Source organism: Ambystoma mexicanum, chromosome 3p (assembly GCF_040938575.1).
Source record: "Ambystoma mexicanum isolate Mex_15411 chromosome 3p, UKY_AmexF1_1, whole genome shotgun sequence".
NCBI lineage: Eukaryota > Metazoa > Chordata > Amphibia > Caudata > Ambystomatidae > Ambystoma > Ambystoma mexicanum.
The window spans coordinates 889,108,314-889,131,644 of record NC_090925.1 but is presented as its reverse complement, the minus strand read 5'-3'; the positions used below and the strand labels follow the sequence as shown (position 1 = coordinate 889,131,644).

The following is a 23,331-nucleotide window of genomic DNA, read 5'->3' as shown; positions in this document are numbered from 1 at the left end:
TCACCCCTGATCCTGGATTCCAACTTCCCCAAGCTACCATTGCAGTTCTTCTCCGCCTTGTTCACACAGCATAAGGAGTTCAAATCTCCTGCAATGTTAATCTTGGGTATTGTTACCAGATTATGTATATGTTCCAAACATAGATCTAAATCGTTGAACATTTCTTCTAAAGATAATTTCAATTGATTCCAGTATAGAGATAACAGATATAGGTGTTATTGTGCGTCAATACCCATATCTATTTCAATTGCCGCCACTTGAGGGGAGCGGTGAATCTGAGACGATTTGCTTTTAAGCCTGTTGCTTATTGCAATTGCAATCCTTCCCATTGGACAACCCAAAGTGCCCCTGTTAGCATGGCTGCAAATCGTATGATAGTCTTCCAGAATCAAGTCATAGGTACACATTGTCTCCTGTAACAAGATGTCTGGTTGATCATCATTGGAAAAGGCGGAGAGCCAACTTTGAAGTTCATGATATCAGCATTAGTTCCATGATATTAAGATTAAACTTAGTTGCCTTTTTTGCTAGGCTGAAGATGAGATGTTTTTAAAGGAGGAAATGGAATGCATTAGTGGCTCTATCCGTGCTAAATTTTGATTGCCAGCCGTCATGGCAATGATATGAGATATACAGGTTTGTTCTATGGACATTGCCGATGATACAGAAGGAATCACTGTTGGTTTAGGAATAGGCTTCTAAAGGAACCCATTAGCATCAGATTCGCAATTAAAGGCGTGCAGACTATAACCCATGTTCTTCAATTCAGTTCTATAACTCCAAATCAATTTCAACACCATTGAGTTGCCTACATATCCCAACATTCTGTAGTTATTCTATAATGACAAAGCAATTCGTTCAAAATCGGTGGTAGTTAACATGCGCAATGATGGTATCTTCGCTAGTATCTCCAGAAGGAAAGTTCTGTTGATCTGTTTACCCCTTAGGACTTCAGGCTCTCCTTAATATTATAGGATTAGATTCCCTGGGAGGTGCTTCCTGTTTTGATCTTTGTTCACCAGAAAACAAGTTACCGGCTACCAAGCTTATATTAGGGATTGCTACATCAGGATTTGCTGAAATAGCTGGGGGTAAGTTTTGGTTATTACATGCGGTAGTCTGAATTGAATTATAGTCGCCAACTCGGTCCCCTAGCTGGTGTTCATTCAATTTACTTAACTCCGGGTTTTTCATCTCGGATAAATTACATTTTCTTGCTAATACTTTTGAAGAGAGAACACCACTTTCAACTGAATTTAAAATCCGGATCATACCGGTAATCAATATTGTGTCCGGTGTCTTTACTTGCATTTGATCATTACTCACAGGACCAAGTGGTTTAGGTGGTGTCATTATGGGTCCTAACTCATGACTTAGGTTAGTAGCATTGGTTCGATCATCACTCTTCACTGCATGCTCATTTTTATGTTCTGAAGTAATAGGATCTATGTCTATTTTTGTAGATAGACTAAGATCTGTGTGCTTTCCTGGACCACAGATAATCACATAATCATTCCTACTGAGGGGATGAATTGATTTAGTGATGGGTAGGTCGGAGCAGCATACGTCAGCATATGATGGAACAGTTGGATGTCCCGATGGTTTTGACATCAACGGGGCAGTTGGAATAGTTTTCTCCTCTACGATTTCTTGGTTAGTTGTTATCTTCCCTGCCTTAGAGGTAGACTTTAGACCCTTTGATGGGAAATAATTCCCCATTTCGTTTTGGATTTTTGTAGGTTCTTGATTAGGTTCTAAAGTTTCTCCATCCTGGGTACCAGTTACGGGTATCATTTTCTTAGATTTATTTTTAGGAGCCGTATTAGATGTTCCCAGAAGGGTGAATTGCTTGCCCCCATCGAAAGTGCTTGTTGAATCTTTGATATTATTTTTATTCTTATATTTTTTTTAATGATTTTCGGGGATAGAGGATGCAGTAGAAGTGCACTACTTTCTTCCGAAAGCTGCTCTACATCTATAATGTCATCTTCTTGATGGGGAGGTGGTTCGCGCTTCATTCCTGGGTCAATCTTTTTTCCTTCGACACTTGACTTATCTTGTGTTTTTGTCATCTGTTTATCTTTTCTGCGTTTCTCAGCTAGTTTTTTGACCTTCAAATGGATATTTCTGATACGCCTTGATATAAACAGGGATTTGTCGCTTTTGGCGTTATTCTCCTCATCTGCAATTTGTTCTTCAATGATTTTTAGCAGGTCAGGAGGGTCAGGCATGCAATCAGGCTGGGGGGAGGTTGGTTTTGTATGTAATGTAAATGTTATCTCTCTAATATCCTGCTTAATGGAATCCATATCAGTGCCTATGGTTACAAGAGTAACAGCCAAATCTTTGTGCAGTGGTCGTGATTGCTCATCATTAACTCCATGGGGCTGGGCATTATCATTTGGAAAGTGGCATGGAGTTTGTTTGTCTTCTAATGACAACTTTCCTGAAATGTCAGGTGGTTTATGAGAGCTAATGGCACAAGAGCAGAGCACCGGGATAAATGACTCATTGGCTAGCATAAAGCCTTCAAGACGGTTAAGTTTCAGAAGTATCTCATTAGAGGTGGTCTTCATTTCGCGCATTTCCATGTGTGTGAAGTCATGACCTTTATCTAGAAGGTTGAGTATCCTTATAATCACCGGAAAGGAATATGGACTCGATGGCGAAGAGATATGTGGTAAATCATTGACCTCCTCTGCATTTTTATCATATTTAGGGAATGGATGCTGAGTAGCATCTGCCAGGGAATGATTCGATTGGTTAACAGATAATCTCGCTTGTGTTGGGGAAGTAGGACTAATGGTTTGGTCATATAATAATTTCTTATCTATTAGTGGAGTTAGGCACCAACAGATGCCTGAATTCGTTTGTTCAGTTCATAGAATGGGGCTAGGACGCTACCTGGGTTGCCTATGGTACGGATGTCATCCAAAAAGGAGATGTCCATAGCCTCATTTATGCTGTTGGGAGCTAGATTCTTGCCCCATGTAACGCTACCTCCTTCTTCTAGGTTAAATGCAAGATTTTACTCTGCGGCAGAGCACCTAATTCCAGACATGTTACAAGGGCCGGTAAATCTCGCAATTTTAACTTCAGTTGGTAGCTCAACATGACTGTTGCTCAGGATTATGAGTAATTATTGGCGCCTTGGGTGTTATGTTTGCCTCGATCGACAAGCAAGACTCTCCAATTGATGCTGATAATGGTATGCAGCGTTCCCACTGCACACCAAAGCATCCACATGGATAGTTTTGGCTTCAGGCATGTCCGTTAAGCGGCCGCTACGGAGGCCAGATGCCATTACTTAAACCTGTGTTAGCACACGTAACTTAACTATACTACGTTCAACAAACTATCAGAGTAAGATGAAGGGCCCACTTACCCACCACCATAACAGCCAAACAGCCAGTCCACTTTAAATGCCACTTGCGATGCGCGGTCACAGTGGTTTTCAATGCTTTTCCTGTTCCTGTTGGGGCATGGCTACAGGCGAGGTCAGGCTGGTTGGGGTGGTGGGTGGAGCTCAGTAGTGGGATTGAACATTAGGTTCAAAGTCGTGGCAAGTCCGCATTTTGAATGCGGATACTTCCTCTTGCCGACTAGTTGCTTGCAGCAAAACGAAGGCTCAGCACGGCAGCCAAACGGCCAGTCCACTTGGAATGCCACTTGCATTCTTTGAACCTAAGTAACTATTTCCCTTTGCCTTGTTTATACACGCTACTGTAGCATTTGCATATAAGGTTTTACTTACTTACTCGAGGAGTTAATCATGTCAGGTTCTTTTCTGTTTGCTTGAATTTCAGTGTTCACTCCCACAAACAACCCTTTTTGTTTGAACTGTGTTGCCCAGATCTTGGGGAAAGCAACCCACAGAATTGTGTGGAACTATATTGCCTTGAACTTGGGAAGGGTAATCTTGAAACTTTTATGGTTTTATGGACATTTCTTGAACTTGGGGAAGGGGAGCTGAAAAGGAAGCTAAGAGCTGGAAGACGATCACAACTTTGTTAATCACCATTTCTTTTATTATTGACATCACTACATATTGGTTAGCCTGTGAGGGCAAGGATAGGTTTTGGACACAGACAACCCTTTAAATTGAACATTGACTCAGGCTTTCCTTAGTTTTGTTCAGGTAGGGAATCCCACCTTAGCATAGGTCAAGTTAGGGCTTCTACCTGACATTTGATTTAATAAACCGTTTTATTTTGAAGTTTGTATCTGTTTTGTGTCTTGCTTCAGGATGCTTTCACATTTCATAAATAATACATAAGCAAAGTAGTGATCAATAGTTCCATCCAGTATGTACATCTATGTTAGGCAAAGTTTGTATGCAGTACCCTCTGGGACCACTACACACAACTAATACTACAGGTGTAAGCAAAACCAACCTTTGGTATAAGTCTGTACCATACATTTAGCGAGCTGAGCAGCCAGGCTTATCTCAAGAGGGAATGTGAGCTTGTAAGGTGATTACACGAAGGTCTAAAATGACAAGTGTTCAGATAGACACTTATACTCTAGGTTTCTTGGTAAAACACTTCTTAATTTATTACACAATCATTTATAAAGCATTCACTAAATGAGGCAACCAATATCACACAAATAATACTACAATACTGATTACTAAGCAGTTGATCTCCCTTGAGTAGGAGAAAACGAATATTAGTTACTTTAAAACAGTGCAAATAGTTTGAGTTCACCAAAGGAGTTGATTCAATGCAATAGGTATGCCAAAGCCACTGGGCTATTGTCTTGTATAAGTATAAACGGTTCTGGTATTTAAAACAGAAAAGTCTTTGCCACAGTTCTTAGAAGTAGTTCCCGGAAGAAAGGTATGTATGTCGGGTCACAAGCTGACAAGGCCTGCAAGTTGCCAAAGTTCCACAAACTTTTGCGGTGAGAGGTAAGTTCTCTCGGTCGGGTTTTCACAGTATCTTATATTGAAGAAAAAGATGCAGCTGAAGATGTTGGTTCCTGGCAGTTCCTGCAGATCTCGCTGTTCCTGAGCCTCAGTCATGGGGACAAGAGGGTGGACGTCGGGGGACTCCTGCACTGCACGGCAAATTGGCAAATCTTCAATTCCGGTTTCTTCAAGCACACAAGCTGGTGTCCTTCTCCCTGGTTAATCCTAACCAGCTCCTAGAATGGTATCCAGGTGGCCTACGAGTTGATTGGTCCCACCAACTCAAAGGAAGAAGTCGTCCTTGAAGGGGCTTCTCGGTCGAGATGAACTTGGCAATTCTGACCTGCAGCAGGGCTCCATCGGGCAAACCAACGGTCCAGTAGTTGCGGCAGCCATCCTCTTCCAGCTCGTCTTAGGTTCTTTCGTTCCAGTGGTCGACTCTGCCTTTCAGTCCAAGCGACTTGCCTTTTAAACAGTTTTCTCCCATTCATTCCAGCCTAGCTGCCACTCACCAAGCAGGGTGGCTGTCCTTGCCAGACAGTGAGCCAGCCAATCAAGCCAGAGTGCATTTGGGTCTCCTAGGAGACTAAGCACAGGGGGTTTCTGGCATCTGTCACTTCCTGCCCACCCCAGACACTCAGGCGCCAGAGGCGGTCTTCAGTCCTGAAGCCCGCCAAAGGCATAGAAACAAGGGGACCAAACCTAGTTTGGCGCACAGAGACAAACTCTAGAAGGGCCTTTCCAAAAAAGAAATGGCGAAAAAAGACCAGGACCTGTTTAAACAAAGGGGGCTCAAGTGCCATCTTGAAAAACATGGCTTTAGCTACCGATGTTCGCGGTTGGGAAAAATCATGGTAGTTCGTTGTAAAACCACTTCCACCAGCCATTGCGAAAGGAAAGACTAGCATTTGACTGCTACGTGAGTTTCTAGACATAGGGGATACTAGGTAACCCCTACACCCCTCTATTGTAAGATAGTGTGTGCTGGGTCTAGGAATTTGAAAAGACTAGTAAAGTCAATTTCACTTTTTAAAATTCTTTTTTTTTTTTTATTTAAAATGTTTAGTTTTTTTCAAACTTTTCATTTACAGTTATTTGTATATATGTCTTCATTGATCATAGTCCAGAATTTGATTACTATGAAGATTAGACGTTTGTCTTGTCCTCTTAATAACGTGCCCCATCTTTCTTGGGTTGTTATTTGTTTGTGGGATATCTCAAAGTAATCTCCATATAGATTTCCCTTTTCCGTCAGAGCCTGACAGATCATGATCAAATGAAAAAGTGTTTCTGGGATATTTACCGATTTACAGAAGCGGCAATTAGAAGTTTTATTAGCTGCTTTGTCTGTCATGGTTAAGTAATCACGAGTCGGTAATATATTGAAGCAAAAATAGGTCTTGGATGGTGCGGTCCGGAAAGTAGTTCAAGTAGCCTGGCAGTTCGTGGAGAGCCCTTATTTCAAATTCGCATTTGAGATGACATTTATATTTACTTTGCTCGGCTACAGTTTTGATCCAGTGTTTGTTCCCTATTTTGCGTTTCACATGCTGTGGTCTATTTATCAGCATTTCCTCAGCAATTTCTTCTGTATGCATTTTCTGTTTAATCTTTTTAATCTGTTTATTCTCAGAAGTCCACTTAAAAAGGCCTGTGATTTGAAAGGCCTGTTTTTTTCTTTAAGGATTTATAGCGATGGTATTTTGTCTTGAGATATTATTTTTCTATAAAGGTCCATTTGCTATTTGAACTATAGAATTGATGGATTGAAGGGCTAATTCATAACGAATTCTTGGCATCGGGAAAGATCTCGGAAGAGATGGCATTTTCCTCCAGAATAATGCCTCGTAACAGGGCCATTTTATTGTTGGTTGATTGATCAGTGATTCACTGGCATAGGTCAGGATCGGAATTACTTTTTGCTTATACAAAGCAATTGTAGCTTTTATTGAGTATGTGCCGAATTTTAGATGAGAAAATCACCCTTGCCTTGCAAGGGATCTGGCTTTTCCCTCTGTGTGGTCTTTCCATTCTTGTTTGTTCAAGGAGGGATTAATCATTACGCCCAGATATTTGATCGCCTTGGTTCTCACGATCTGTTCGCTTTCCAGATGTATCTTTAGGTTATGTTGTTTTTTGTTTTTTTGAGAGGCTAGTTTCATTGCCTTAGTTTTCTTTATTTATCTGCAGCTCATTTTCCATCATGAAATTTTGTGCTTTGTCTAAGGTTTTTTGTAGACTTGATATGGTTCTATCTAGACTGATGATATCATCGCCGTAAATTAGGGCTTGTATTGTCTCATTGTTGATCTTCGGAGGATTTGCCGCTGTGTTTTGGATCCTTTCTCCGAAGTCACAAGTGTACAAATTGTATAGGCACGCTGCCAAGGGGCACCCTTGCTTCAAACCGTTCAAGGTGGAGATTGGTTTTGTCACCATACCATCGTTAGTTAACCGGACTTGGACAGAGGTTTTGGAGTAGAGTTGTTTTATCGGGTGCAGGATGGAGGGTGGACAGCCCCATGATAATTTAGACCAAAGTATTTGTTGACAGAGTCGAAAGCCATCTTTAGATCTATAAAGATGGAATATACCTGTTGGGTCTTAGTTAATGCTTCATATTTTATCATGTTCAACAGTAGTAGGTTCACATTAGTTCCTATTTTCTTGACAAAGCCAGTTTGTCTTTTGTCCTGCTTACCGTTCTCTGCTGCCCAGATGTTTACGTTTTTTTTTTTTACAAGGTAACCCGCAAATCGTTTCCCTAAGTGATCTAGGAGAGCTATAGGTGTTTAGTTCACTGGATCTTTTCTGTCTCCAGCTTTGAAGCAATTTCACTTTACTTTCTCTGGGAAACAGTAGCCTATCCCAGAGAAGGTGTTTAAACCTTGGGAGAGCCTAAAAGGCTTCCCGGTGTAACTACTGCACTGTGGTTGCTGTGTGACACAAATAAAAAGATGATGCCTATGGAGTTGTCTAAAACTCTGTAACCAAAAGAAATAAACACAGAAAACAAACAGAATTAAAAGGTTCAAAGCCCCAAAGTTTAGCAAAAAGAGCTGGAGGTCTCTAAGGTAGAGGGAATTTGCACATTGATGAGAATTTTCCGTAACAATCTACAGATCCACTGCAATACCATACAGTGTAATTAGCCTCCAGAGCTCGTTTTCCTCACTGATTATGATTGCATTACATATTTGCACCTGCAGAAGAGAGCAGGCCAAACTGTTTTTAGAGCCTTTTTGTCATATTTATTAACATCCATGCAGCTGACCACCTACATTTTACAGACACTCATCCAGGGCTTGCAAAGTCTACATGTCCACTTGCATAGTCAAGTAGATTTTATGAAGGGAGAGTACCATTTGCAGGAGACGTTTGTAAATTTTTATTTAGCATTTATTTTGTTCGCAGTAAATGTCAAATGGGTTTCACCGATAATGGCTGGCCTTTGGGTGGCAGCAGTGTGCCAAGCAAAGTGGGTTTGTGGTGACATGCACCATTTTACAGAAAGCACATTTACATTGTGTCATCCGCTGCCATGGGTTGAGTGCATTTCTCTTAGGTCGAGTAGGTAAACTTAAGTTACGTGACCTGCAGGTCTAGTGGAATTTTAAATAATTTGCAAGGCCTAGCTCATCGCGCTAATGTCAGTCTTGAACGTTGCACAAAAATGCTGTATTGATACTCATTTTGTGACTTGGGTACAAATAACATCTGGTGGCATTCAAAATATTAGTACAGTATTGCTAATCAAATGTGTTTGTTTGCTAATCAAGAACATTTTAATTGGCAAACACTACTAATCAATTATTTTAATCGCTTGCATTACTATTGGCTTTTGACCATACTTGTTCATTCACTCGGTTGCTTTTCTGTGGCCTTTTTAATGTCACTACTATTGGGTTTCGACAATGCTTGTTTATTTGCTTATCTCTGTTGTGCGAAGGCTCGCCTCTACGGCTGCTTCGCGGTATATGCACTGAAGCACCCCGGTGCCCTTATGGTGTCCCCCAGGCTCACCGGACCTTCTTGGTGACTTCTGCAGTGTGTGAGAGCTACAGCTTGAACCTCCTCTTTCTTGCTGTGACTGCTACAGCCCTTTCCAGTACGCTCAGGGCTTCAGCCTTCACTGTTGCTCCAAGCTTTGTGACCGCAGTCTCTCTGACTCTTCGCCACAGGGTTTCTTTGGTTCTCTCCCATCTGCCTCTCTACACCACGCCATTGCTGCTTCCCAAACCGTGTCGGGATCCGAGAGACTCCATCTTCTCGGTTCTTTCACGTTTTTAAAGTTCCCGGTATTGATCACATGATAAAAACAACTAGTATGCGTCAGTGGTTTCTCTGAAAGAGTAATCTTCATTGCTTGGTTGTTCTTCGTCCTGGTACATTTTTCTTGACGCACATAATTGGAATCGAGGGTTTCCCCTAGATTTTCTACCATACAATATGTCCTACATACAGGGCTAGTGTAAAGTTACAGTTGTTGTTCTGACCCAGAGGGGAATTGCATGTTTCTTTTTCCAATAGAGAAGTAGCCTCTTCCTGGGATCGGTCTCATCCCAGGTGGTCCTCCCACGCATAGCCACCCCCAGAACTAGTGTCGGGTAGCTTCTGCCCTTCACTGACCACCTGGGAACAGACTTTCCCTGAGAAGTTAGTGATGTCACCTCCAGGTTTATCACAACAGTCAAGTAATGAAGTGGCACAATGAAGTTAAACATTATACTATTCGGCATACAAAGCACATGCAGGTTAAACTTCTATACTGCAAAAAAATCCCATCCACAATATATAATAAATTTGCAATCACAAAATGAGACTACACAACACTTCCATCTGCAATAAAATAAAAAGTAGTTTACCAAAGCGGTGCACAAACTGTAACAGTAAAGTGGCAAGAGCATACAAGAAAGGTAAATATATAACCTGCCTCATAATTAGGCTCCCTTTTTTCCTGCTGTTAATGCTTCTTTTTACCACCAAATACAGATGAAAGTCCCAGTTTCTTTCCAGTATTCATTTATTTGTAAAAATTTAAAATGGTTTAAATGCTGATCTGTTGCTCAGCTCCATAAGATCCCAGTCGTATCTAGGAGGCCAATGTCTGCTCAATGAAAGTTTTCACTTTGGATACAGCATTGTTGATCTGACCAACAATAGCAGGGCAGCATTCTGTTTTTAATGTAAAAATGGATCATGGCTAGAGGTACAGTAACCTTGCTCTGTGAGCACCCAAAATGAAAGCATTGAAGCACGTCCTTTTTCTTTTCAATAAATGTGAAAAAATACTAGTTGAAGCTTATTTTGTTTACAAAGCAATAAAATAAATATGAATGCTGTAAGGAATCTGGAGTAATACATGGTCAGAGGGGTGTCATGGCGGTTGGCTTTATTAACCAAAGTAAAAAAGGGGGTTGGAGAACATCCTTTCTGACTCTAACTCTTGAGATGTTTCCCTGCCTCAACAAAAACGAAATGGTGTCTTTGGCTAAATGTCCAAAGTAAAGTTTTCCGTTCTGTGTCCAAATCCTAACCTGACCCTTACATGCTAAACTCAATATAATGTAAAAAGGGAGATTTCTCTTAGCTGTCCACTCACAGCTCTTCCCAAGTTTCAACTTATATTTCCAAAGAAAAGGTACTGAAAACAAAGTTCCACAAGTCTCAGGTGGAAAAGGGGGAGGTTTCCCGTCCTCTGAGTTTCTTCAGGTTTCGTATAGTTCACACTCTCAAACAGTATGGATCTTACCTTGAACTTTCCCAGATTTCTACAATTCAGTCTTGAGGGGGTTGACTCTAGTTTTCGCATGGCCAAGAAACAACTCCACTTCACTTAGCCTCTTGACAGCACCAGGGGGAATGATTCCGTCGTCACAATATGTCCCAGTTGCAGTGGGATTGACTACCTTCCCCTGAATTCCACACACTTCAGAAAGTTCAATAAGCTCAAGAGTGACTCCCAGGCCTTCCTCTGTCAGTCTGGTACACTTTCCTGTTATGCTTCAATTATTTAGATCAACACAATTGGGTGCAGGCCCCAGACTCGCAATCTTTCTGCCTGGTATACTCTCCTGCTAGGGCTTTCTTGACTTGGTTACATGTATTTGGGTGCGAGTCCCAGACTCGCAATCATTATGCCAGGGCTTTCTCTCAATACAAAATGTTCCTTCTTGCTCAATGTTAAACGGTTCCAAGATTTGATATCTGCTTTTTTTATACATTGGTTCCTCGACCTGTTTTCATATGCCTTTGTTTCTCTCAACAAATGTCTCCACGTCCCAGCTCCCCTCTTCGGGCTCACCAAGTACATAAAATTATGTTCCAACGGAACGTGATACACGCCACAAAGTGCCCCGGCGTCCCAACTTCACTCTATGGGCTCACTGGCTTCATTGTGCAGCTTTGGAGTCTTTCGCTGACCTCGGTTCTCCCAGCAGCTTGCTTCCTTGTCTGACGGGCGTCTCGTCAGCTCTCTGGTTCCCTCATTGCCTCCGACTTCACTAAGCAGCTTACTCCCCCCACGGCATTCACACAGTAAACCTCTCAGCTGAGGGCTTCTTCTGACGGTGCCTCCAGGAGCTTCCTCATTCCACGCTGCAGGTTGCTTCCATTGGATTTCCAGACTTGTGTCAGGAGTAGCGAGACTCCATCTTTCCCAATGCTTTCTTGGTGCTTTTGAATGTCCCGGCACCTATCTAATTCTCCCAACAACTAAAGCGTGTCTCTTGCTTCTCAGCCTCAGCAATCTCCATCACTCTAGTCCTCTTTCTCGTCTTAGTATTATCGCACATTTTCAAATAAGGATATGAAAGAGCTTTGCTATTAGTCATGACAGGATGTTCCTGTCTAACGTTACAATATGCAATGGAGGATTGGGAAGTTACGGGGGTGTTTTCAGACTGTAAGGGAAAGGGGGATTCCATGTTCCACCTAGCGAGTCCACTGCACTCCCATGAGCATCGTCCCCCCCTCATGTGCCTCACTCAGATAGCCGCTCCCAGGGTCAGGATCAGGTAGCTTCTGCCTTTCCCTGGCCACATGAGGAGAGACTTTCTCTGGGGCGGCAGTGATGACATGGCTAGATTCATCACAACACATAAAGATGTCAATGTTGAAAATCTGTGCCATAAAACCAAGAGCCTTACTTATACTTACAATGCAGGCACCTGACTTATGCAGTCCTTCCATAGAAGGTAAGTGAAATATGCAATGTCTCAAGTCAGTGCTCAGTAAAGTGCATGCTTATGGGAGGGTGTCCAAAGTTCCCCTGCACAAGTGTTGTCTAAGTGACTAGTTAAATGTAAATGTCTTTTAAAAGCACCTCTTATAGAAAATGGTTAACATAATTTGGGGGTACTCTCCCTATTCCGCCACACTGGGTGGGGCAGGGGGGGTGCATTAGCGACAACTCAACCAATCACATTCAGGAAAGTTTAGTGCTAGGGAGTGCACTTTGCACCCAATCAATCCCTGTGGAGTGCAGGGTTCTCTGAAACAGGTGGCCATTTTTCTTTGAGTTTAAGTTATGGTTTCAATCAGTGACTTATAAAATAAACAATTGGGTTGCCTGGATACACTTTACATGCCAGGCCTTCTATCTTTGATCACTGCCCTAATATACGTTCAGACCATCTGGTGCAGGGTAGACAAGGAGACTTTTGCTGCTGCTTTGAAATTGGCAGTGGTGAGGAACAACCTAGCAGCCGCTTTTAGCGGAATCCTTCGAATGGATTGACCTCCCATGTATTTTTCATCTTATGATAATTATCCTTCCAGCTTCAGCTGCTTCTGAATTTTTTTTTGACAGAGGGTGCTGTATGCTGTCTCGTCAAGTCGATGTCCCTCAAGGGCCTCTGTTCTACTGTCGATGTAATAATCAGTATAAGTAGCGCACACACCCGGCGTTGGCTTCAGTTCTGATTTTCCGAGCTAACGCGGAAGAATTACGGCACCCTTCGGTTCTTCTGTGAACTTAGATAGTTATTTTAATTCCGAAAATGTCTTCCCAGTCGGCTCCATCAACGCCTAAGATAGGCTTCCAGAAGTGCCAAGACTGTGAAGAGAAGATGTCGATCACCGACCTCCACCGCGTATGTCTGTGGTGTCTTGGTACCGGTCACCGTACCTCTGACTGTGGTTCCTGTCAGGCGATGACCGAAAAGGGTTTCGGAGCGTAAAGTTAAATTGGCGGTGGGGAGGTTGCCTTCGAAGTACCCTTCAAAGAGTTTAAAAAGAAAGACCGATGAGTCGAGGGACTCTCCTAGACGTAAAAAATCTAAACGTCTCGATGGAGAAGTTGATCATGCCATTCTTAGTCTTCGAAGAAGGCCAAGAAACGGCATCATAGGTCATCTTCGACCTCCAGTTATTCATTGGCTGAGGTAATGAAGTGTCCAATTAAATCGCCCTCCCCAGCCAAATTAAATGCATTTTGTAATGAAATGCTCAAAATCTTCAAGAATGCGGCCCGGCCCCCTCGAAGGACAAGCAGACAGCCCATGCCCCTGTCGATCTGCAAAAAGACAAAGGGAAGTCAAAGACAATCTTCGAAACCGAGCCATAAGCCGGTTCTGCATCGAGAAAGATCTCGATCTGCCGAGAAATCGTCGAGGGCTCTGACAAGTCAGGAATCCAGTCCATCGAGGATTCCTTCGAAGAAGCATACGAAGTCGACGCCTTCGCTAACACTGCGTCGGAGCCGTCGACTCCAGTATGTGCCAGAGGAATTGATCTCTGATGAGTCTAGATCAAAAGACTTGTATGACAACTTTCAGTGTGTTAGATACCTCTCCTGAGTTAGAATTTGGCAAGCATGATCCTACTGATCATGCTGACTCCCCATATAGGAAACTAATGAATAAGGTTATAGAGTTTTTAGGTTGGAGCAGGCCTACCCCTTTTGAGCAGGATGATGTGACAGATATCTTGGATCAGGGTCCCCAAAAAGTTTCAATTTTGCCATTTCACACTGCACTACAAAAAAGGGTCTCTGCAAATTGGGAGACACCAGAGACTGTGGCTGCAGTGAATACAAAGTTTGCTAAAAAAATGCAGACCATGCAGCAGCAACCCTGAGTATCAGACTAAACATCGTACACAAGAAAGTTCTGTGGTTCAGGCTGCTACATCTACTAAGCAGTCAGCATACCCATCCATCCTTCCTGATAGGAATGATAAGGCAGTGGATGCCTGAGCGAGCAAGATATTTACTGCTGGCAGTATGGCATTAAAGTCTACTAATGCAATTTGTACCTTGTCAATGTTTACGTTTACCCTTTGGCACTGCGTAGCTATGGCGGCTGACCACATCCCAGAAAGAGAGGAAAGAGACTGCTTCCTGGTGATCATCAAGGATGGTGAGGAGGCAATGGGTGAATGTCTCCAGTCAGGTCTGGATACTGCAGACCGCATCAGCAGATCCATGGCAACTAGCACAGTGTTACCCAGGTTTGTGTAGTTGAGGAAGTCTGGGTTTACACCAAATGTGCAAGCTAGACTACTCAACATGCCCTTTGATGGCTCGAGGCTGTTTAGCAGCAAGGCAGATGAGAGTTTGGAAAAGCTGCAGACCTCAAAGGCAGCGGCTAAATCCCTTACCGCTGCCATTAGACAGCCCCAACACCCCTACTCTGGCTCATCTTCCTGGAGGGGTAAGTCCTTTCGATTCTACTCCTCAATTGGAAGAGGACAAATAGGTCGAAGAGTTCAGAGACGATTCCTTTGTGGTTTTATCATCAGCTGCCTCAAAACCACTCTGAGGCCTTGGGGAACAACGCTTTCAAAATTCCGGATCAGCGCCTTGTGCGGGAAATTTTGACCCTGCTAGAGAAAGGTGCAATAGAACATGTACCTGTAGCAGAAAGGAACAAGCGTTTGTATTCCCGTACCTTCTGATTCCCAAAAAGGACAGAGGATTGAGACTAGTCTTGTACTTCACTTGACCAAGTTCCTCAGGAAGGACAAGTTCAAGATGGTTACACTTTCCCAAATCCTTTAGGCTCTCCAACACCAAGACTGGATGGTATTGTTGGATCTTCAGGATGCTTACTTTCATGTGCCTATCCATCGCAAGCACAGAGTACCTGAGGTTTGCGGTTCTCTATCAGTTTTGAGTTCTAACATTCGGGTTCAGCCCCAAAGGTTTTCACCAAATTGATGACGGTGGTGGCAGAAGAGGGGGGATTCACGTCTACCCCTACCTAGACGATTGGCTGATCAGGGCTTGTTCCCTCAAACAAGCCTGGGAACATCTAAGCGTAACCTGCCACTACCTTCACAAATTGGTCTTCTCCCTCAATTACAAGTAGTTCCACTTGATACCACCTCAAATACTCCAATTTATTGGAGTAGTCCTGGAAGTTTCCCGGGGAAAGCCTTGCTACCCGAGGCAAGAGCTCAACATATTCTGCAGATGGTCACCAAATTTCAGAATGCCCAGCATCTTCTGGCTTTTGATTTTTTGAGGTTGCTCGGTCTCAAAGCATCCTGCATTTTTGTGGTGCCAGAGGCTCGCCTGAGAATGCGATCCCTTCATTGGACTCTCGGGACTCAATGGTCCCAGTTTTCAGGCAGAATGTCAGACCACCTGCAAGTTCCGAGCAGTCTCTCAGGACCTTCTCTGGTGGGCTTGCAAGGACAACATTCTCAAGGGAGAATCTTTTTGGCAGCCATGGCTGCAGATAACCGTAGTGACGGACGCCTCACTCACGGTGTGAGGAGCACACGCCAATGATCCGATAATCAGTGGTCGTTGGTCTCCATCGGAGTCCAAACTAAACATAAACCTTTTGGAGCTGAGGGCAATCAGACTAGCGCTGAAGGCCTTTCTGCCCGCTGTACGGGGAAGGAATGTCCTGGTAATTACGGACAACATCGTGGCTACGTACTACCTCAACAGGAGAGGTGGTGTAGGGTCACTACCACTGTGCAAATAAGCAATGCAACTCTGGTTCTGGGAAATTCCAGAATGAATATCTCTATCGGCAGTTCACCTAGCCTGAGAAGAGAATAAGGTGGCGGAAGCTCTGAGCAAGCAGAGCACAATCTCCCACGAGTGGGAACTAACTCAGGAAGTCCTTCAAGAGATCTTCACCCTTTGGGGAACCCCTCAAGTGGATCTGTTCGCGACCAGTGTCAACCGGAGGTGTGAGCTGTTTTGCTACAGGGAATTTCCCCCAAGAGGATCTCTAGGGGACATGTTCGTAGTGGACTGGGAGTTTCCACTCCTGTAGGCGTTTCCTCCAGTCCCCGTCATTCCTCGCGTGATCAGGAGGTTGAGAACATTGGGGAAACCCTAATTGCCCTTGATTGGGCCAGGAGGCTGTGGTACCCGGACCTTCTGGACATGCCCATCTTCCCTCCAATATGTCTTCCACAAAGAGAGGATCTCTCGCCAGAGGATGGTCGGGTTTTCCATCCAGAGGTCAAGACACTCAGCCTTCACGCATGTTTTCTGAGAGGCTGAGGTACAAGGATTGGGACCTCCTGGATGATGTAATGGAGATCTTGCTTTCGGCCAGAAGGCCAGCAACAAAATCTTTGTACTGCTGTATTTGGAACAAGTTCAGCAGCTGGTGCAGGGATAAGAATGTGGATTCCTTTCTATGTGACACACCTATGGTGCTTTCCAAAATTATTCATTGGATATACTGGCCGTAAATTGGGTCCAGCTGTTAAAAAACAAACCATATCCAGATGGATCATCCTGGCTATTGGTGAATGTTACAGTACAGCGGGCAAGGACCAGCCGTAAGGCTTAAGAGCACATTCCACAAGGGGCATGGCAACCTTTGCTGCTCTTCAAAGATGTGTCCTAATCAGACATTTATTCAGCAGCCACAGTCGTCTTCTCACACTTTTGTGAGACATTACTGCCTGGATTCATCTTCCAGTCAGGGAGGACAATTTGCAAAAGCGGTCCTTCATTCGGTCCTTGATTAAAACAAAATATCATTCATACTTCCACCACCAAATTATTACTCATTTGGGAGTCTATCATAAGATGAGCAATACGTGGGAGGACACAATCCATTCGAAGAACAAATGACTTACCCATGGTAACGTTGTTTCCATTGGACGTTCCTCCCACGTATTCCTCATTGCCCGTCCCAGCCTACCCCGCCTTACAATTTACATGTTCTTACTCTTTACGCTTTCTTGGAGCCTGCGGTCTATGGTACGCCTGGTAATTCCTCTTCAGGAGGGGGGGAAAACAGAACTGAAGCCAACAGGCGCTGCGTGCGCTACTTATACTGATGATGTCGACAGTCGAACGGAGGCCCTCGAGGGACATCTACAAGACAGCACGCAGCACCCCCTGTCGAAAACAAATTCTGAGGCAGCTGAAGCTGGAAGGATAATTATTATAAGATGAGGAATACGTGGGAGGAACATCCAATCGAAAGAACGTTACCATGGGTAAGTAACCTCTGAACAGGGAGAGTGAAACAGATGAGACAAGATGGGATGTCTTTAAGGTGGTCATTACAAGTCAAGTGATAGCTGGGACGGCTAGGTTTCAAAGGCTCTGATTGTTAGTGAGTTTTTCCAAATGGTATTTCAGTGCTTGGGACGACCAACATGTAGTGTTAATTCATTAATTCATTGTCCGAAACACTCAATGGTAATGTGACTTTGCAGTCTCTCTCTCTCTCTCTCTCTCTCTCTCTCTCTCTCTCTCTCTCTCTCTCTCTCTCTCTCTCTCTCTCTCTCTCTCTCTCTCTCTCTCAAGCTACAGTTTACCTGCTGAAAGATATGTTTGTTGCAGAACATTCTGTATGAAAAGAAATGAAGTTGACAGCTTCAAGTCCCAAGCTTCGTCTGCAACTACATAAACCACTCAGTATAGCAGAACTTCTTTATAGGCCCAAATCGGGCGAGGGGGTGCAAGGGGGAGTGGAAACCAACAATGGTGGAAGCACCATCAACCAATGACTGACACATATTTATGGGTATGCACTTTGGTTGTGCAACTCCCAAAGGCCTAAATCAATCTAATGAATTTCTGTTATGAGGATGATCTGAAACTCTGGACAATCATGCAGTAAAAAAGGGCTTTACGATCTTTCATTCGCACTTTATGCCTTTTTTCAGGCGTTCTGTTTCTCCCTGGTTTATGGAGGTTTTTAGAAATTGAGAGTGGTGTACTCATTTAGCAACTATGTTTGAGAAGGGTACCATTCAAGCCTTTGCAATCTGGAAGTGTGTGTTTAAGTTGCCTATGTCTGAGACGCTATACTATTTGGTCCAAGGCAAAGGGTTGCAGCTTGTGTACAGTCAAATCTCACAGGAACAAGGGCGCTCATCTCCGTTTGTGCAACTCTTTCAGGCTAAAGATCCAAATGGACGAGGCGAAGGATAAAGGCAAGTTAGCAATCCTCCTATTACTGGACCTATCCACAGCCTTCGACCTCGTCGACCATCAAATTCTCACTAAACACCTTACTACCGCTGCAGCATTTTCCGCTGATGCATCCGATTGGATCAAATCCTTTTTATCGGCCCGAACCACCAGAGTCTTCTCTCTGTCGGCCTCAGCAGACATAACTCCCAAAGTGCCTCAGGGATCCTGTGTGTCACCCACACTATATAACATCTTCACAAAGCTTCTCTTAGACCACCTGGACAACCTGGGTGTCGCCTACAATAACTATGCAGATGACACTCAAGTCCTCATCCCCCCCCTCAATGGCTGCTACGACCACGATTCCAAACTGCTAAACAGCGTCTATTTTGAAATCCAAGCCTGGATGGCCACCAATGGCCTTTGCCTCAATGACAAGACCGAGTTAATAATCGTGGGTACTCGGGCACGTCTGAATAAACTCAACAACAGATACTCCTCTTTCATCATTGATGGCAACATAATCAACGTCTCTAAGGAGATAGAAACTTTGGGGGTCTACCTCGACTCAACACTCTCTCAAAAAACAGCTCAACCGTGTGTCCTCCACGGTCTATACTAATAAACTGATCTACAGCTGTAAATCTTACCTATCCACAAGCAGCTGTTTAACGTTGGCCAGAGCACTTGCCCTATCAAAAATCGATTACTGCAACACACATTTCCTTGGCTCATCAGAACGCAACCTAAACAAACTCCAGGTACTCCAAACCAACTCTCTAAGAGCTGCACTTAGTCTCCCGAGATCATGCCACATCTCCACCCACAGACACAATGCCAACTGGCTACCTATCCGAGATAGAATCACTCTACGCACCCTGGCTATCACGCACAAATGCATTACCAACTCTGCCCCGAATACCTGAGAGACAAAATCTGCTTTCACCAACCCTCACGTACCACTAGATCCACCAAGTCCCACAACTTAGTGGTCCCAAGATACAATCTAAAAACAGCAGGAGGTGCCAGCTTCCCTGTTAAAGCTGCAAAAAGTTGGAACTCTTTACCGATCCCCCCCCCCTCAGACACGAACCCTCATTCCTTACTTTTAAAGCCAGTGTAAAAAACTGGCTGAGCAACAAGCCTCCTCAGTAAGATGTACTCCCCTCTGAATCAGCCTAGTTGCCTTGGCCTTGCCTCCGCAGCTCATTATTGCACTTTCCCTCCTGTCTTTCTGCTTGACCCACCTGTAACCAGGGTCTATCTGTTGACGATATCCTGTATGCCTGTCTATAACTGTAACCTTTAAGATTCTCAAGCGCCCAGTTACCTCAGGGTTTGACGCGCAATACAAATATTAAACAAATACAAAAAAAATACAAGCAGATTAGGAGAGGGATTTGGGTATGCCTTTGCAAGGGACAGAGTGGGAGATCACTTGGGAGGAGATTGAAAAGGCATCTAAAGGCGTCCAACATAAGGAAGTTTGCCTAACATTTTTATGTAGTTGATATCTGAGACTCACTGCAATAATATAATCTCAATAACTCCCCAAACTGCTGGCAGATGGGGAGCTTTTTTCTTGTACCTAACTTCTGAACGGGTTCATAGTGGGCCAATAGCTGCTTCATTTTCAGGAAGACGTTTTAAAGGAACTCAACTGAAACATGGAGGTTTCTTGACTTTGGGACCCAACAAGGATTTGTTTTCGGAACTCCTGCTTGGTGCCCAGTGTCACGTCAATATCTACAATAGAGAACTCTTTAGCAAGCCGGGACTGGGAGGCTAAATTGCTGGTGGTGGGTTGGTGAGGTACGGTGGGGCTCTCGAAACAGCTTTGGCCACTAAAGATGCAATGGTCATGGCACTAAAGCAGCTCATACAATTGTGCTACCAAGTTTCATGAGATTGGGTCACTTCTAACTAATCTGTTGCAACATGCAAAGATCTTCTCTTGTTAGATTAAGGGTATTAAACATACTAATTGGGTTGGTGCATCTGTTTTGATGCAGCCAGGTTCTTAGTTTCAGAGTCTGTGATGGTATTGGGGAGTGAGACTATCCTCTTACAATGGGGTGGGTTTTTGGGTTTGATGATGGGTGAAAAATGAAAAAGCGTACGTGTCCTGCCTCATGAATTGTGCGCAAGTTTCTCAGAACAGTTGTGCATTGTATTTGATATTTCAAAAAAACTGTTATTGGATAAGGTTTGTTGTTGGTGGAGAAATTCACTGTGTTTTATGAATGTAACTAAACTATTCTTGCTGGATATTTAACCTGTTTTTCCTAATTCAAATGTTATAAAAACGAGAAACATTTAATTCATTGGTCATAGGTAATGTTTATTGATGTGAGGAGGGATTTCATTTTCAATTGTTCCCTATTTTTTATTGCAGAGTTTGAAAGACATCAACAATATGATCAAACAAGGAGAACCGAAAACAAAGAAAAGGGCAATAACCATAGATAGTGATACAGAATCGCCAGCAAAGCGATTGTGTCAAGAAAATGACGATGTCTTGCTGAAACGACTGCAAAACGTTATCAGTGAGCGTGCCAACCATTAGCGTATACCGCCTGTCAAATTTGACTGTTGGAAGCTTCGGTCACTGTCGGAAGAAGATGTAAAACAAATAGCACAGCTGGATAGAATATGAAAAAAATGTTAATAGTGTACAAAGTTACACTAGTATTTTGTACATTACTTTTTGCCAACATGAGTCCTCTGATAAGGTGTTAATAACCTAATACTGATTCTTATATTGCCCAGCATATTTGAAAGATGTTAAACAGCACATTTTATTTTGTGATCGCCACACAGTGCATTGTTATTGTTTGCATTTTTGTGAGGCAGGTACCCTCCCTCTCATGCTCTTCCTTATCCTCTGCACTTAAAACATACAATATTCTTAGCATTTGGAGTAAACGGTGGCCTTTGTAGCAGTGTTTTGCTTTTCTTTGTTAATGGCAGTTTATAGGTTCACAAATGCAAAGTTGTCGGTTTGGTTCTAAAGCATTCTAGCCTTTCTAATCCTTTCTGTAAAGTTGGGTTCAGTGTAAATCTAAATGCCATGGGCATTGACTGTTTTAAGAATGTTGTCTTTTCTATTATTGTAACTGCTTCTCTACTTAAGAGAGCTCACTTAAATGAAAATAGGGCCGCCTGTAAAGGCAGTTAAATTCTCTGGCTTTTTTGTGTTATACTTATGTTGAATTTTCATTTTTGTTTTTCTGAAGCTCATTGCAGAGAAGTGACATGTTTCTATATTTTACGTTTTTTTAAAATTTTAGGACCGATGAGGCAATATGATCTTTACCTATGGCTGATGCTACTATAAGGCCTGTTGAGGCAGATGCCTGTGGCGCCACCAGCAGCAAAAGGGTTCCAATGGTCCTGTTGTAGCCCTATACACTTCCAATCTGGCATAATTAAAAAGGGTGGGTGAGAAGCTGCAGCACTGAAATTGGACTTTGTAAGTTCTTGATCTGGCTTTCCTACATATCTACTTTGGTAAATCTAATTTAAGATAATTTGGGGTTGTGGCACCCACATATATTAAAATCAATATTAATAGGTAGGGTGCCTGATTACACAGTGGCTGGTCACCAGTGTTAAGGGTGACAGTTTCTCCTAGTGGCAACCCCAGTCTTCGTGGGCATAGTCACCACCAGTTTTAGAATGAGAACATTTTATTTTTCTCATATTACGGTTGCCTTGGCAACTAAAATGTCACTGTAGTCCTATCAGTCTTGATTGACACTAATATTTGGGATAGCCAATCAAGTTGAGAATAATAGCAAAGAATAGATATTGGTTAAGGCAGAAAATGGCATAACTGGTGCAGAAATTTGTAAACAACCTTTTCTCAAAATAAAGCCTAACATTGTAATCGTTTACTGTGTTATCCTCAGTAAAATTACAAATGCCCAATTGATGATTTCCAGACTTGCAAGGCTTTTAAATTGATTACAATATACGGTGCTTGGCCAATGACTGAATTTTGTAAGTGTATAATGCAGTGGGTAAAACATCAATAACTTGGTGTAAAAAAAGGAATTTAAGATGGTCCAGGTTATAGAAAAATCTTCAAAATATCATGAATGTGGTTTTCCATCTGTCAGCCAGTCCAGAAGACTGAATGGCCGTGTATTAGTCTTGCATCTGTTATTTTAAAAAAAAGTCTTGATTTGTTCAAGAACTGCACCTTGTCCATCTAATATAGAGTTTTAAACATACTCTTATGAAATAGTTCACCTTTCAGTAGGCTCTTTTTTTCCTAAGGGTCCTGAATAAACATTGTGTAGCATCTACACACATTGTAGCTTATTTTGGTAAATGTTTATTCATGTTCAGATAATTTATGTAACTAGGCATTAATGTGTTAGGTTATCCAATTTAAGTGTTTTTCTAAATGTGCAAGAACATTTTAAAGGTGACAATTTTGGGTTAGATCATTTTATCAGGACAAAGCACAAATTTGCAGTCCACGAACCTTTGAACATATTGCTTACAATTTTAAATTTAAATTCTATGTACTTTTTAACATAACCAATCTGTAAATTGCTAGATGCTTGTTTTATATGCAATGCTTGTGTAAATATAAAATATATTTTACCTTTTTCAAAGTATGGCGTGTCTTTTGTGTTTGCATTTTATTGTATGCTTTCATCCCATTGGACCAAACTGTTAAAGGTACATCATAGCTTGTTCAGCCTTAGATATGAGAGTATTGATTCCATTGTACAAAACCGAGCAGGTGTTCTAGTATTAAGAGCTTGGATCCTACATTTTGACACTTAAGGAAGGGTTGTAGTTCTGCCCCTTTCTGGGTTCCTTACCCAACATTTATTTATTATAACATGCTTAGTACAGATACAAGTACAGTTTCTAAGCACGGATCCGGGATTCAAACTGTTGCTGTGCGTGGTGTTGCTTCAAAGACCAGCACATTGCCCCTGTGCTATCCTCCGTTCTGTCCAGCTTTTTATCCCTTTAGTCTTGCTTTCTCTGTGATGTTAAAAAGATATGTTTTCCTCTGAACCTATTCTTGATGGTCTGGAAAGTGTATAGGCACAAC

General features: G+C 42.8%; 1 protein-coding gene across 3 annotated transcripts in view; it reads left to right on the top strand.

The window, feature by feature from the left end:
- Nucleotides 1-22,873, top strand: part of RBL1 (RB transcriptional corepressor like 1) — a 1,112,731-nt gene extending 1,089,858 nt beyond the window's left edge. For all 3 annotated transcript variants that reach the window (XM_069652118.1, XM_069652119.1, XM_069652120.1), the window contains one exon: nt 20,650-22,873. In XM_069652118.1, the coding sequence (XP_069508219.1) occupies nt 20,650-20,820 (171 nt within the window). In that variant the 3' untranslated portion in view covers nt 20,821-22,873. The remainder of the gene's footprint in view (nt 1-20,649) is intronic.
- The last annotated feature ends 458 nt before the right edge of the window (nt 22,874-23,331 follow it).